Here is a 13,948-nt window from a genome sequence, read left to right as displayed (position 1 = left end):
CTTCTTTGCGAAGCAGCCCACCCCAATCGCAAATCAGGGAGGGCATGGCATAATAAAGGCTATTCCTGGCCAATCCAGAATCAAGGCACGCACGTGTAGGGGTGGGCATGAGATGGCGTTAGCAGGTGTTCGAACTACGCGGGGCAGATGACAAGATTAGGAAGACAAGGGTTGTTGACTGAATGCTTTTAAACTGATTATCCTTGAGAAAAGATACGTATTTGGCTATTTTTTTGGTTTGCTGGACATGAACACGAAGTACAAGCTGTAGCTTATTAATGAACAGCCTATACTAACATGTGACGACGTGTGACATGGTGTAATTTAACAGGTATTTTTAGATTCGTAACTTTTGTCGAAAGGCGGAAGAATGTGAATAGCTCCATTGTAAACCTACTAGCACGCTCCTCTCAAATGTTAAACGCATGCTTTATATCTACAGTTTAACGTGCCATCGTTCATCAGTCGGACCAGAACCCGTCCTCGTGTCTTTCGTAAGGCAACAAAAAAAACTACGTTATAGGCTTCTCAGCAAATGAGAGCCACGGATGTGGCCCATGCACGTGAATACAGTGGTGTGGTAATGAAAAAATAGCACATGATGCCAGGTAACAATTCTGGCCAAAATTTTTGAATGGAAAGCAATGTGTGTAGAATGGTAACATTGGAGGGTAGGCAACTTAAAGAGGAAGAGGCTACATGGAAATATAAACAAATACTGCACTATATTGAATATCCACAAGCAAGGGCGTAGGAGATTCATATTCATACATTTAAAATCTTTGCAAAATGTTCTTATTATTGTGAGGGGGGGGGGGGGGATTTATCTGCTTCTAACATGTCCCCCCCTGCTCCTACACCCTTGTCCACAAGAACAGCACAAATATAGAAAACATGCTTGTTAAGTAAATTACTCACAATAATTTTGCATTTCCCACTGAGGTCTGTGACTTCACAGACAGCATAATTTCAAAGCTGTCAATTGACTGCTGCAATGTCAGCTTCATTGGTTGATACCTAATTCCAGTCAGGTTACCTGTCATGTGATTATGATTCCAACAAAGTCAATAGGAGGCATCAGTGGTGCTGGTAATCAAGTTCAATTTCAATGTTTATTGATTAAATGCACTGAATAAACACAGCATTAATATTCATAACAATGTCAAATAGCAATTTTAAAGAGTATAGAATGGGGAATATGAACAATATGGTGGAAGCCCTAAATTTCCATCATAAATAATCTTTCCCCTGTTTCTGCATCTTTTATCTTATTCAGAGCAACATACATCAGTACATTCAGTACATTCTCCTAATGGGAATCAAACTCACAACCTTGGTGTTGCAAGCACCATACTCAGAGACGTGTTCTAACTTCGACATCACTGACATCACAGAGTTCTTACTAAGAAGAGCGAATGTCTCTTACAGAGTGAGTGAGTGACTGAATCACTGACTACCCCTTGTTAATTATCGTAGTGGTAGAGAAGCGGACTTGTGAACTATAGGTCCCGAGTTCATATCTCCTTACAGGCAAAGCGAATTGTGAATTATTCTGTATTGATGAAAACTTCGCTGGCTAAAACCGAAACCTGAAATTGTATACGGTTATATTGCGACTGATTCTGGCATGGAAAAGTTAATCGTCTCGCTAGCAATTGCTCAATTCTTATGATTATTCTTAAGAAGTTAGTAGATACCAGTAAGCCTATTACTGGCTAATAAGCTGTTCAAACGGCCAGTGGCAAAAGCTAACAGCTCATAGACGCTATTTCTGGTGGAGGTAAACTTAATAAGAAACTTTAGTCAGTTTAACACAATGCTCAATGGTGTTTAGCGACTGGTGAAATGGGTAATGCCGTGACGTTATGGTTAAAGACAGTGCCTCTCACGTGGACGGCTCAAGTTCAAATCAATTGTGAACAACAACATTTATTTATTTATTTATCACGATTCTCGTCGTTTCACTTGATGAAAAATGTAGTTATCGTTACCTTTCTTTATTATACACTGCTCAAAACAATTAAGGGAACACAGTAATCATGACAGTATAACACCAAGTCAATTAACTTCAGGGATATCAGTCGGTCCAGTCAGGAAGCATAAGCGATTGTGAATCAATTTCACCTGTTTTGGTGCAAATAAATGTGACAACTGGTTCACTGAAAAGGGCAATAGCAAGACAACCCCCAAAAAGGGTATTGTTTTGCAGGTGGTGGCCACAGATAATTGCTCCTTATCCTTCCTGACTGATTCTTTAGTTTCACGTTTTGCGAGTGTCCTTATCAGTACGGGTAGCGTGGAGCAGTACCTATAGCCCATACAGCTCCTCCAGGATGGCACATCCATATGTCTTCACAAGAAGGTTTGCTGTGTCTCCCAGTACAGTCTCAAGAGCATGGAGGATATACCAGGAGATGGGCGGTTGCACATGAGGAGAGCTGGACAGGGCCGTAGAAGGGCATCAACCAAGCAGCAGAAATGGCATCTGCACCACTGCGCAAATTGAATGGTCCACCATTGGTGCCCCATTCTCTTCACAGATGAGAGCAGGTTTACACTGAGCACTTATCACATATGTGAAAGAGTCTGGAGACCTTGTGGTGAATGTTATGCTGCCTGCAACATCATCCAGCATGACCGGTTTTAGCAATGGGTCAGTGAAGGTCTGGTGAGGCATATCTTTGGACTGTTATGTCATTTTGTGAATTACACAAATTACACAATGTAAAATAAAGATTTTGGTCTTTAATTTATTTCCTTCATCGAGACCCGATGTGTGATTTAATTGTTCCCTTAATTTCTTTGAATAGTGTATATCACAGTAGGCAGGGTTGGGTAGGTTACTTTTTAAATGTAATCCATTATAGTTACAAGTTACCTGTCCACATTTGTAATCAGTAACGTAACTTTTTGATTACTCAAAATCAGTAACGTAATCTGATTATTTTGAATTACTTCTAGATTAATTTAATATTAAGAGGCCTTATAAAACAAATAGGAATAGCCTATAACCAGTTGAACACCCTTTGCTGGATCAGTCAGTGTTAGAGTTTACATAGTTTGAACGGAAATTTTCATTTTAACTTATGGGTTTTGTACAGGGCCTTTGGAAAGGGTTTCTAAACCATTGCTTTCTACTTCAATATGATTGGGCTACATCCCTACATTACACACTAAAGGTCTGTCAGATATTCAGTCATTCCAATTAATCCAATAACCCTCAATCTTCTAGAATATGGCTGTTTATCTGAACATAACCCAAAATCAAAGGATGTGTTAACCTTTTCTGTTATTTGTTTTATTCATGTTTCAAATTGCTTTTTTTAATTGTTATTTTTTTCGTAATTCACTTGTAATCCGTTACTCCCCAACTCTGACATTAGGTCATTGTCTGTAAGAAAAGATAAGACCTGGTCATCACAGGGATGAGTGTCTATAAAAAATGTGTAAGATCTATTAGCTTCATGAGGATGTAAGATCTTTATATTTCCAGTTTAATCTGGATGAAGCACATGCCTCAGTGCACAGTGGTTTTATTTAGATGAATGAGACCTCAGACTGTATATTTTATAACGTAAACAGTTGACAATCTTAATTCAGAGGTAACGTGAAACACAATTTTGACAGACTTAGGTCCGTTTCTGTAAGTCCTTCCAGCTCCATATAGAGACGTTAGAAACCTTTAAAATAAACTACTTACATTAATCACAAAATGAACACAGCATATACAATAATTGATTGGATTCCCCGACGTTGTTTTTGCGGCAACAGAACATGTTTTTCACAGAGAATTTCACGAAGTTCAATCAAATCACTGAAGTGGGGGACAGCAATAAAACCAGAGGATGCAGTGCTCGAACTAGCTCGACCCTACTCTGAGAGACTTGAGACAAACAATTGGAGCCATTTATAAATTTAAACTATTCCTAGATTAGTCGTTATTCCTGACATTTTACAAATTCAGCAGTCAGAAATATCCATCTAACTAACAAGGCAGACTGTCAAGTGATGAGTTATGGGGTCAAATTGAAGTACATGGACATACACCAAGAGCTGGTTTCACAGAAAGATTAAGCTTAGTCCTGGTAAAACAATAAATACACAAAAAACAAGGTCAATGGAGATTTAAAAAATGTTTGGGTGACCATCTGCTACCACTAGGACTCATGCAAGTAACTAAGCCTGACAAAGCAAGGACCCCCCAAAAAAGCCATGGAGGCTGTACATACATCAGTCTAAGGTCCAAAATATTTTAAAAGCCTGTTAATAACTCAAAATAATGCAAGCAGACAGAATTAGAAGCAGCACAACTATTTTTTTTATTTAACATTAAAAGTAATATTAAACCATTTGGCACATTTAAACACTGGACGATCACTTTGTTCCAACACTTAACTGACCAAATTACAAGAAACAGTAAAAAAAGACAAACATCAAAATACAAAACATTCATTCTGATTAGATGTAAGATAAGAGCATAAAATAAATGTGGCACTGGCCAAAAGTGACACGGTCCAGCTGACCAAACAAGGTAGTTTGGTACAGCAAATTACATTCACATCCCAAGCCTACCCCAAAAGCTGCACCTCTTTCCTCGACGAGGTACGTCAAATGTATTCGCACAAGCCTTTATTTCATTAAGCTCAATCATTTACAGTATGCAAAGTTAGTCCGGGAAAAGATGACTGGGGTTCAACAGATCTACTGCTGTCCTGTGGAAGTCAATCCTCATTCAAGATGTCCCTGAATTCATTAGAATGCAATCCTGATTTAGCACAATCCTAAAATGCCTTGTCGTCACCGAACCAGTGACAAGCCTATTCCCATGTAGCTGCAACCTGCTGCTCAGCTTCAGGTGTGTGTAAAGTCAGCTGCAACCTGCTGCTCAGCTTCAGGTGTGTGTAAAGTCAGCTGCAACCTGCTGCTCAGCTTCAGGTGTGTGTAAAGTCAGCTGCAACCTGCTGCACAGCTTCAGGTGTGTGTAAAGTCAGCTGCAACCTGCTGCACAGCTTCAGGTGTGTGTAAAGTCAGCTGCAACCTGCTGCACAGCTTCAGGTGTGTGTAAAGTCAGCTGCAACCTGCTGCACAGCTTCAGGTGTGTGTAAAGTCAGCTGCAACCTGCTGCACAGCTTCAGGTGTGTGTAAAGTCAGCTGCAACCTGCTGCACAGCTTCAGGTGTGTGTAAAGTCAGCTGCAACCTGCTGCACAGCTTCAGGTGTGTGTAAAGTCAGCTGCAACCTGCTGCACAGCTTCAGGTGTGTGTAAAGTCAGCTGCAACCTGCTGCTCAGCTTCAGGTGTGTGTAAAGTCAGCTGCAACCTGCTGCTCAGCTTCAGGTGTGTGTAAAGTCAGCTGCAACCTGCTGCTCAGCTTCAGGTGTGTGTAAAGTCAGCTGCAACCTGCTGCTCAGCTTCAGGTGTGTGTAAAGTCAGCTGCAACCTGCTGCTCAGCTTCAGGTGTGTGTAAAGTCAGCTGCAACCTGCTGCTCAGCTTCAGGTGTGTGTAAAGTCAGCTGCAACCTGCTGCTCAGCTTCAGGTGTGTGTAAAGTCAGCTGCAACCTGCTGCTCAGCTTCAGGTGTGTGTAAAGTCAGCTGCAACCTGCTGCTCAGCTTCAGGTGTGTGTAAAGTCAGCTGCAACCTGCTGCTCAGCTTCAGGTGTGTGTAGCAGTGAGGCTCAGCAGACTGGGAGCACTCTGCAAGGCCAGGTGATTGCTGACATGCATGGTCTCCCCTGTGGAGAACTTGAGGAAAGTGGCACAGGTGTCTCTGCTCTGTGCACGGGCTGCAGCTCCTGCCTGGATGTGCATGATCTTCAACAGGGTTGCCTCACTGTGGAGAGGTGGACTCATTAGAAAGTACATTACACTCCTACAAGCCTGAGAGCGAAAATGGTCCGGTATCATCTGCCAGTTTTACATTCCAACCAGTGTGGATACGAGCGTGGAACAACATTTTGACAAACGAAGAGCCTCCGCTCACCTGCCCATGTGGATACTGGAGGCAATACACCAGGCGGTCTCTCTCTCAGGTGTGGGGGGCTCCTGCAGTATCCTGCGGGCCAGACAGAGGGCAGCACCGGCTAGCTGGGCAGCCAGGAACACCACACACTGTCCCTCCAGTAGGGAGAGCTCCAGCAGGTAACGGGCCATCCACACCACCTGGATGAAGACAAGAGTGACCCATGGTGCCGCAGAACAATACTAACGCTAAATAAAGTTTGAGATGGTAATCTGAGAACCTACTTCAAAATGTCCTCAAATAAAACCTGACAACTAACAGCCTCTGTATCTCGGCGGGGAACGCCTACCTTGGTGCTGCAGTGGGCGATGGAAGCGGAGAGGAGCAGAAAATGCAGCGGGGAGCTGTGTGACACCTCAAACTTCAGCTCTGTGAGGACCCGACGCTCCATACGAAGCAGCTGTCTCTTAGAGTAGCTGTTCTCCATAAGGAAGCACAGCTCAGACACCTGAAGGAAAGAGGGGGTTAGAAACTACAAGCAGATGTCGATGTTAGTCATTTAACAGACATGTTTATGTAGAGCAACTTATAGTCAGCACCTACATTTCAAGACGGCTAGGTGGCACAACCAAGCAACTCAGTACTGCTACTACTAGAAATCATAGCACAACACCCTACCCAATGAAGTAGCTATCAAGAAGTCAAAGGTCACTAAAAACAGCCCTTCCCAATCCCCTTCTCCAGTAGTGGTCAGTGTTTGCATTCCTGGAAGGGTCCTGTGAGGGTAACCTCATCACAGTTACGCCTTTTAACCATCTCTATGACTTGACCCCGTTCTGATGTTAGATACCTCAGGTAGAAGACACTCTTCTTTTTTGGCTGCCAGGAAGAGACAAACTACACCCAGCAGCTGCAGGTTGGCTGTGTTCACCTTGATCTGGCGGAGGGAGCGGTTCAAAAGGTGAACAGACAGGTAAAGTGTCTCTTCTGAGAAATGGAAGACCCCCTGTAGGAGGAAAAATGGGTGATTGGTATCACTTTACAGGCAGAATTTTACTACTCAAACAGTCTTCCTCTGCCCTCCTGATCAGCTGACAGTAAGACAAAGCTTGGATGCAGTAGATCTGACTGCAGATTAACCACAAAATGACAGATTGAATTTGCGGCGAATGGCATTTGCACCATCATTATGCAACCACACTTTACACCAGTGACTGCAGTCACACAATCATCCACCAGAAATCGTTCCATCTTGCAAACCAATCACTGGTTTAAAAGACACAGGAGTGACAACTACTGAAACGGACAGCAGTGCATCTCCCTCACCAAACAGCCAGCTGCACATCAGCACCTTTGATTGGTAATGTCTGAGGTAGTGAGGGGTCGTGGTAGTGAGAGGTCACTTTCAGACAAGGTGAGATAACTTCTGGAATGGGTTTTTGAAAGCTTGGCAATTTCAGTGGGGTTGTCGTGTGACCGGAGCATACCTATAAGAACATCCAGACTTTCACCTTACTCTTTCTGCCCAGTAGCAGTATCTGGCTATTGGGAATAATATAACTACATGATCAATAAAACCAATGGAGGAGCCATTGTAGACATTCTTGTAGATAAATAGACAATGCAGATATGAAGGGAACTCACATGAACTTGGATCAGCCAATCAACTAGGATGGCACGTGTGGTGTCTGTGAATGGTCTGGGTAGGTCTGCGTTGGGAAAGGTGAAACGCAACTGACTTCTCTGTAAAAGACAGTCAGTGAATGAGGCAGAGCAAAGCAACTAAACAATGGATTCAAAGGCAGGACAGTTCTCGACCAAAAGCACAAGCCAGCAACCAGCGCTACTCAACTTACATCTGCCCTTCCTGGAGGCGGGAACTAAGAAAAGTCTAAGTTGTCTGGCATTTCAACCCCAACCAACAGAAAGACACCCCTCATGCCTCCTCACCATCATATCAGAGAAAACATCCCAGGCGTAGCTCCTGTCATAGATCAGACCCAGTTTCTCCATAGCCAGCTCCATCTCATGACGCAGCAGGCCAGGCACCAGGGTCTGCAGGCTGTGGAGGCCCTGCAGGCCGTGCAAGTAGAGCAGCACCGCCTCATCCTCCTTATAGCCATCTGACCAGAGGGAGGAGAGAGGGTGAACAAAACAGACAAGAGTGCTAACTGAACTGTATTTCACGGTGAACTCCAAAAGCATTGCAACAGTGGCATGGTTTTCAGTGGCTTCATTTCCCAGCACTTAAGATTTTAAATTATAAAATGACAATGTGGTTGAAGTACAGCCTATTAGTTTTAATATTATGGCATTTTTATCCACATTGAACTGAACCATTTACAAATTACCATACATTTTCTACATAATCCCATTTTAAGGTGCCAAAAGTATTTGAACATACAAACTTTACCAACAATAAAGGGATGTTTAGTACAATATGCTTTGCATCAGTGGCGTCATTAGGCCTAGGCATCCGGGGCCTGGGCATCAAATTGGGCCTGGGCATCAAATTGACCAATAGTAATAATAGTAATCTATTCATCTATAATTCCGATCGAGCATTATGACAATGTAGACGTGTAGGCCGCTAGCGTGTACATTCAAAACCCTGTATTTTCTGGTTTTGTCTGAGCAGACATTTATCCTGCTGCTGCCAGCAGTCTCATCTATGAAGACAAGTGAGCCAACCATAACACTAACCCACCATCATGTTTTAAAGAATAGGTGGTATACCTGGATCGTGGGCGGTTCCTTTTCTCACAATGTCCTCTTTCCATCACTCTGATACAAGCCAATCTGTCTTTGTCCAAAATACTTCCCCCCCAGAACTAAACAGGCTTTTTATTTATTTAAGGTACTTTTAAGCAAACTTGAACTGAACTTGTGTGTCCTGTTCTTGAAGCTTACTAGTGGTTTGTGTTGTGTACCCACTGACATTCTACCGGTGAATTCTGGGACACGTCCATGTTACCTGGAGACTTATTCATCAACTATGGTGGTGTTCCATGCAGGTCGTTTGGCATTGGTGACTTAACTGCTTTGTCCCCTCTAACTAATGTCCCACACACTTCATTTTGGCACACCAAACATTGCCTCATAGCATCTTGTTTGACTAGTATCTGATTGACATTTCTTTGGTCCTCTTGTTGTCAGATACCAGCAACAGACTAATTGTAAAGTCTATAATCAAGACAAGACATTGACAGATCACTACCTATGCAAACATTAATAAGAAAATTAATAAGAAACTGCCAAAGCCATTTTTAAATGTTTTCTGATATGAATGAACTGCCCTCAATTTAAAACTGTCTACATTATAAACCCATAGTTATTGAATTCTAAGTGCTTAAAAACAGAAACAAAAAGGGTAATTCCCAAATGTGTTCAATGTATATTAGCAAAGAGGTAAATTGCAGTTACCTGAATAAGAGGAACTTTCATTCTCATGGAAGCCCATGATAATGCCATCTTCTGTTGACACAGGCAACCTCCTGACCTGTAAGAACATAAGTTGGTGCAACCTGGATGAGATTTTACACTGAATGGAGCACTGATACAGTCTTTTGTCCTACTAATTTCATTCATAACGATTTTTGTTAAGAGTATTTAGCATAAAGATATAGTATAAATTAGAACAATTTCAAGAGTTAAGCACATTATCGAAAGGCCAAGTGACCGTTCACAGCAGAGTTAAAATTAGGGAAGATGAAACCGAATAAAGGGGAGGCTGAAGCAGGGGGAGGAAGTCGTACCCATCTGCGCTCCGGTTCAGTTTTCTGTTGGACACCCCTGGGCTGCTCCTCTCCCTCCTGGGGATGCCAGCGTTCTTTGGGTCCACTTGCGTTAGACCAGGCTCTCAGCGGGGCTCGCCTCTCTTCTGTAGTCTGCGTGAGAAATGGACACGGATACATCTAAGCAACCACTTACACTACCGGGAGGCCTCTTTACTTTCCACCATATATTAAATGTAGAATGAACAGACAAGCACAAGCTAGAATTAGTAAGGAAAATTATTATTGCATATTTAATCGTCTTCTATGAAACGGTTTTCAAACCTAGAAAGTTCATTATCAATTTGTTTTACATGGAAAGGGATCTACAAAAACGCACAAGCTCCTGCTCGCATTTTACATTTGCACAATTTATGGGAAGATCAATATTCGGAATTTTACGAGTTCCGTGGAGGCCCTGTACGAAAAAAACAACAACAAAAAACACCTTCTTGTGTAAGTCCAGCAGAGGCATGGAATCGCAGAATCCGGTCTTGGCCATTATGCTTCGATCCGGACACAGCAAATTCACTAGAGGCCCTGCAGCTACCTGAAACCACGAGGAACGACGGAAGACAGCAACAAATGAAAGATCACCATAACTCACTGGACGACTAATAAGCACGTGAGTAACTAATTGGGAGTACGTCAATGATTAGCATGCGCATGAACCATCTCTGATCAGTTAATATTCATTGATATTTAGTATGTTGGCTAACCAGATCAATACACTAAAGCAGAACTGAACAAAAAAAAAATTGTAAACAGCCATATATTTTGAGCAGTCAATTAACCTACACAACTCGATATACGGCCATAATAATGAGTCGTATTTATGACCGACTAGTCACATGAGTGGAGGCTTAAGTTTCATCAATAGGCTATACAATAAAAAGGCAAACACTTAAACTGAATTAACAACACCATGATTGCTGGTTTACGTTTTGTCTACGTCTAGTCCGAGGCTCTACACTTCCAACTCCCCTTCATTTGAAATTCCACCTGAAGTATGGAATCCAAAAGCAGGAGTCAAACCCACCTGCAGGTACGCATCTCGGGTTCAGCCTTCTTTTGTCCAACCCTTGGCAGCCTCTCTCTCTCCCGGGGACGTCAGCGCTCATAGTCCGCTAGCATTGGCTGAGGATTTTAGCCAGGTGCTTTATGAGGTGACTTGTAGGAGAGTCCGCTGACAATTGCCTGCAGTCATTTGATACTCTCAAACATACCAAACAAGCACATTCCACACTTTAAAAAATGTAACACAATGTTTGCTTTATTGATCAATTTGCTTTGCATCACTTTTGTTGTTCCAGTGCCCAGATTGATAGAACACACATCACAAACTAAAGGCAGGCTCCTGCAGTGTCCTGAAGCAAGTAAAGGTAAAGTGCCTTGCTCAGGGGCATGACTGCAGAAAGTAGCATATGCTATACTTATCTGCCCTCAACCAGTAAACCAAATGAAGAGACACAAACACTAAATCATGTAAGAATCTTTACTGGCACATCACCTTTCTCACCAGTGTTTCCCCCCTCACTCTGTAAAGGTTAATGCGGAATCCTCGTACCCCCTCCTTTCTCCTCTATGACCTGGAAACCTTAGTGATCAAATGTTCACAATATTCCTATAGGCGACTGGATTTATGTCCTGCGACAGGTTATCCACACACTTGTTAAATCAATTCTCCCTCCCTCAAAACTCAAAATCATGCATTGTTCATCACTTGATGGGGCACAAATTGAATCTGCAATAATGTGAACTTTTCAGAAGGAGGCAGGTGAGGACATTCGTTTTAAAAAAATTATAATTTGTCATCTCCCCCGTTAATGATTACCTGACCTCCTCACCAACTAAACCTCAACAGGCAAATAATTATTGGTGCACCAGAATAAAGATAACATTCGTGACTGTGGACCACATTCAAAATACAGAAAAACAAGGTAATCATGGCAAAGCAACGATTAAATCCAAAAATGCTGACCTAATAATTATGAATTTGTCAACTCTAGACATTTTTGACATTTACAAAAAAAGCCAGTGAAGAGGTTTTTATTGTGTCTGTGTATAAAGCCTACAGGAAAGGTTGAGGATCAGTGGTATTTGTTGCAGGTTAGGTATACATACACTACTTGACTAGACAAAGCGTAGCCACTATTTTAACAGCAAGGTGCAGAGATTGTGGCTTTAAGGCCAGTGCCAACTTCAGAAAATATCTACAGCACCTCCTAGTGGCCATCCTAACACTGAAGGCAACACGACAAAAGGTCCATTAGAGTGAGGTTGTCCTGAAATCCGGTCCTGCCGTTTCCGAAGCTGCCTTTAACAGGCCTAAATATGGGCCTAAGTCCAAAGGGGATGGTGAAATTATGGAATTTTGCCCTAGCCACAGTACTCGAGTACAGCACTGACCACACTCAGGTAGGGCTGAAGGATCCAGATGGAGAACACGCGTCTGCTGTCCTACAATGGCCCACATTAACCTGCTGTTGAGCACGAGAGCGCACACAAAACAGCATGGGAATTATCAAAATAGACAATATATCCCCCCCCCCGATATATTTATATTATATATACTTAAACGAGACAATGTCTTCCAAAGTTAAGAAACAAATGGACAAAAAAAATGACAAACATGTTTTGAGGTTACTTGAGTAAAGAAATATTTCAAAAAAGGCAACAAAAAAAATGTCACAGCACTTTACTGTGGATTGCAATTTGGTTTCACCAGCAACCATTCCACTGCATGTTGGACTGGTAGGTGGCTGGTTCACACCAAGAGAAGGTTCAATTCCATTTTCCATAACAATTGACTGAATAAAACAAATACCTCCCACATCAATCATGGAAGACTTTAAGTGACCTCATCACAAATAACAATTGATACATGATTGAACATTCAAATGCTTAGCTGTAGAAAAACCTCTTAACAACAATGCATCCAGATAATAAGTGAACAGACGATTCGAGGAAAGGATTGAATGGTATTCCTGCTCAGAGGAAGTGCCGGTTTCTGGAACCATTGGGGGATTTGATTATCGGGCCCAGGCTCGCCTGGTGGGAGGTGTTTGCACCAGCATGATTGCAGTGGATTTAGAACCGCTCAGCCTCCTTGGCTTAGCCAGTTGCACTGCTCTGAAAAAATTAAATAAAACCTCCCCCAAAAACCCGGCAGAGTTGGCCAGATTGCTCTAAGCAACAGCAAGGTTGGCTAAAACAAAAGTGACTTTGGTTGAGCATGTGGAGAGTAATGAGTAGTATTTGTTTTTCCAGCACAGAATGTATACATTTCATCTCTTTGTTTCATCGGCTTTCCATCAAAAACATATTTTGAAAATTGTAACTCATGGAAAAGTGATGTTGTAGGCTTCTAAACAATGAACCATTCTACCCTGTTGATAATATGAATAAGTGAAGCAGATAATTGGTTTGAGGTTGCTTTTCCCCAGTCAGATTAAAGACCATAATTCAGTTCAACGCTGCTCTGGACAAAAGAACTCCCTCGTTATTGGCTGTGTAGAGATCTGGAGAGGGCTCCCAACAGGATTGGCCAGACTGGCATTGTGACAGGGCTCCAGACAAGGGATTGGCCAGACTGGCATTGTGACAGGGCTCCAGACAAGGGATTGGCCAGACTGGCATTGTGACAGGGCTCCAGACAAGGGATTGGCCAGACTGGCATTGTGACAGGGCTCCAGACAAGGGATTGGCCAGACTGGCATTGTGACAGGGCTCCAGACAAGGGATTGGCCAGACTGGCATTGTGACAGGGCTCCAAACAAGGGATTGGCCAGACTGGATTTGTGGTCCTCTCTTCTTTCCCCCGGGCTATTCAAACCACCAGGGGAAGAACAAGCCTTTATTTTAATCCATCTCTCTTTTTCCCCTTAAAACATACTGACTGTGCCGTGTAGTGTCCAACATAGAGAATCCGAAAGACATCCATGCAGATGCAGACATAACAGATGTTGCGATTCAAATGTTTGTTCATCCACTTTCATCCCGACCCACCCACCCACCCACCCACAGTGCAAGCAGAGAAATGGCTCCCCTCCTGGAGGTACACACCTCATTAACCTTCCCTTTCCTTCTGTAGAAAAACAGTCCACATGATTTGTAACAGCATATTTCAGAAAGAGCACTTGTAAAAATTGCAGAAATATGGCTTTTAAAACCGTAACAATCAAAGGAAAAATTTGTTTAAAAAAAATCATCATCCT

The 13,948-nt window shown here is 42.6% G+C and overlaps 1 protein-coding gene across 3 annotated transcripts; it reads right to left on the bottom strand.

Annotated features, from left to right (window-relative positions):
* Positions 1-4,295: 4,295 nt before the first annotated feature.
* On the bottom strand, positions 4,296-13,731 carry ccnp (cyclin P). Of its 3 annotated transcripts, none has more exons than XR_004575626.1 (10): positions 10,180-10,339; positions 9,714-9,845; positions 9,382-9,457; positions 7,909-8,081; positions 7,603-7,701; positions 6,809-6,964; positions 6,308-6,466; positions 5,980-6,158; positions 4,879-5,829; positions 4,296-4,838 (listed from the first exon to the last, which is right to left on the bottom strand). XR_004575626.1 is itself a non-coding variant. In XM_020048572.3 (10 exons), exons 2-10 carry the CDS (start codon positions 10,231-10,233, stop codon positions 5,652-5,654), a joined length of 1,206 nt encoding a protein of 401 aa, XP_019904131.1. In that variant the 5' UTR covers positions 10,234-10,281; positions 10,771-13,731; the 3' UTR covers positions 4,296-5,651. The 3 variants fall into 3 exon arrangements, 2 of the variants coding, with proteins under 2 accessions (XP_019904131.1, XP_012991559.1); XM_020048572.3 differs by adding an exon at positions 10,771-13,731 and having other exon boundaries at positions 4,296-5,829; positions 10,180-10,281; XM_013136105.4 differs by adding an exon at positions 10,673-10,737 and having other exon boundaries at positions 4,296-5,829; positions 10,180-10,281.
* Positions 13,732-13,948: the final 217 nt, after the last annotated feature.

Source organism: Esox lucius, chromosome 1, assembly GCF_011004845.1.
Source record: "Esox lucius isolate fEsoLuc1 chromosome 1, fEsoLuc1.pri, whole genome shotgun sequence".
Taxonomy (NCBI): domain Eukaryota; kingdom Metazoa; phylum Chordata; class Actinopteri; order Esociformes; family Esocidae; genus Esox; species Esox lucius.
The sequence above is the reverse complement of the archived record's forward strand: the minus strand, read 5'-3'. Positions and strand labels throughout refer to the sequence as shown.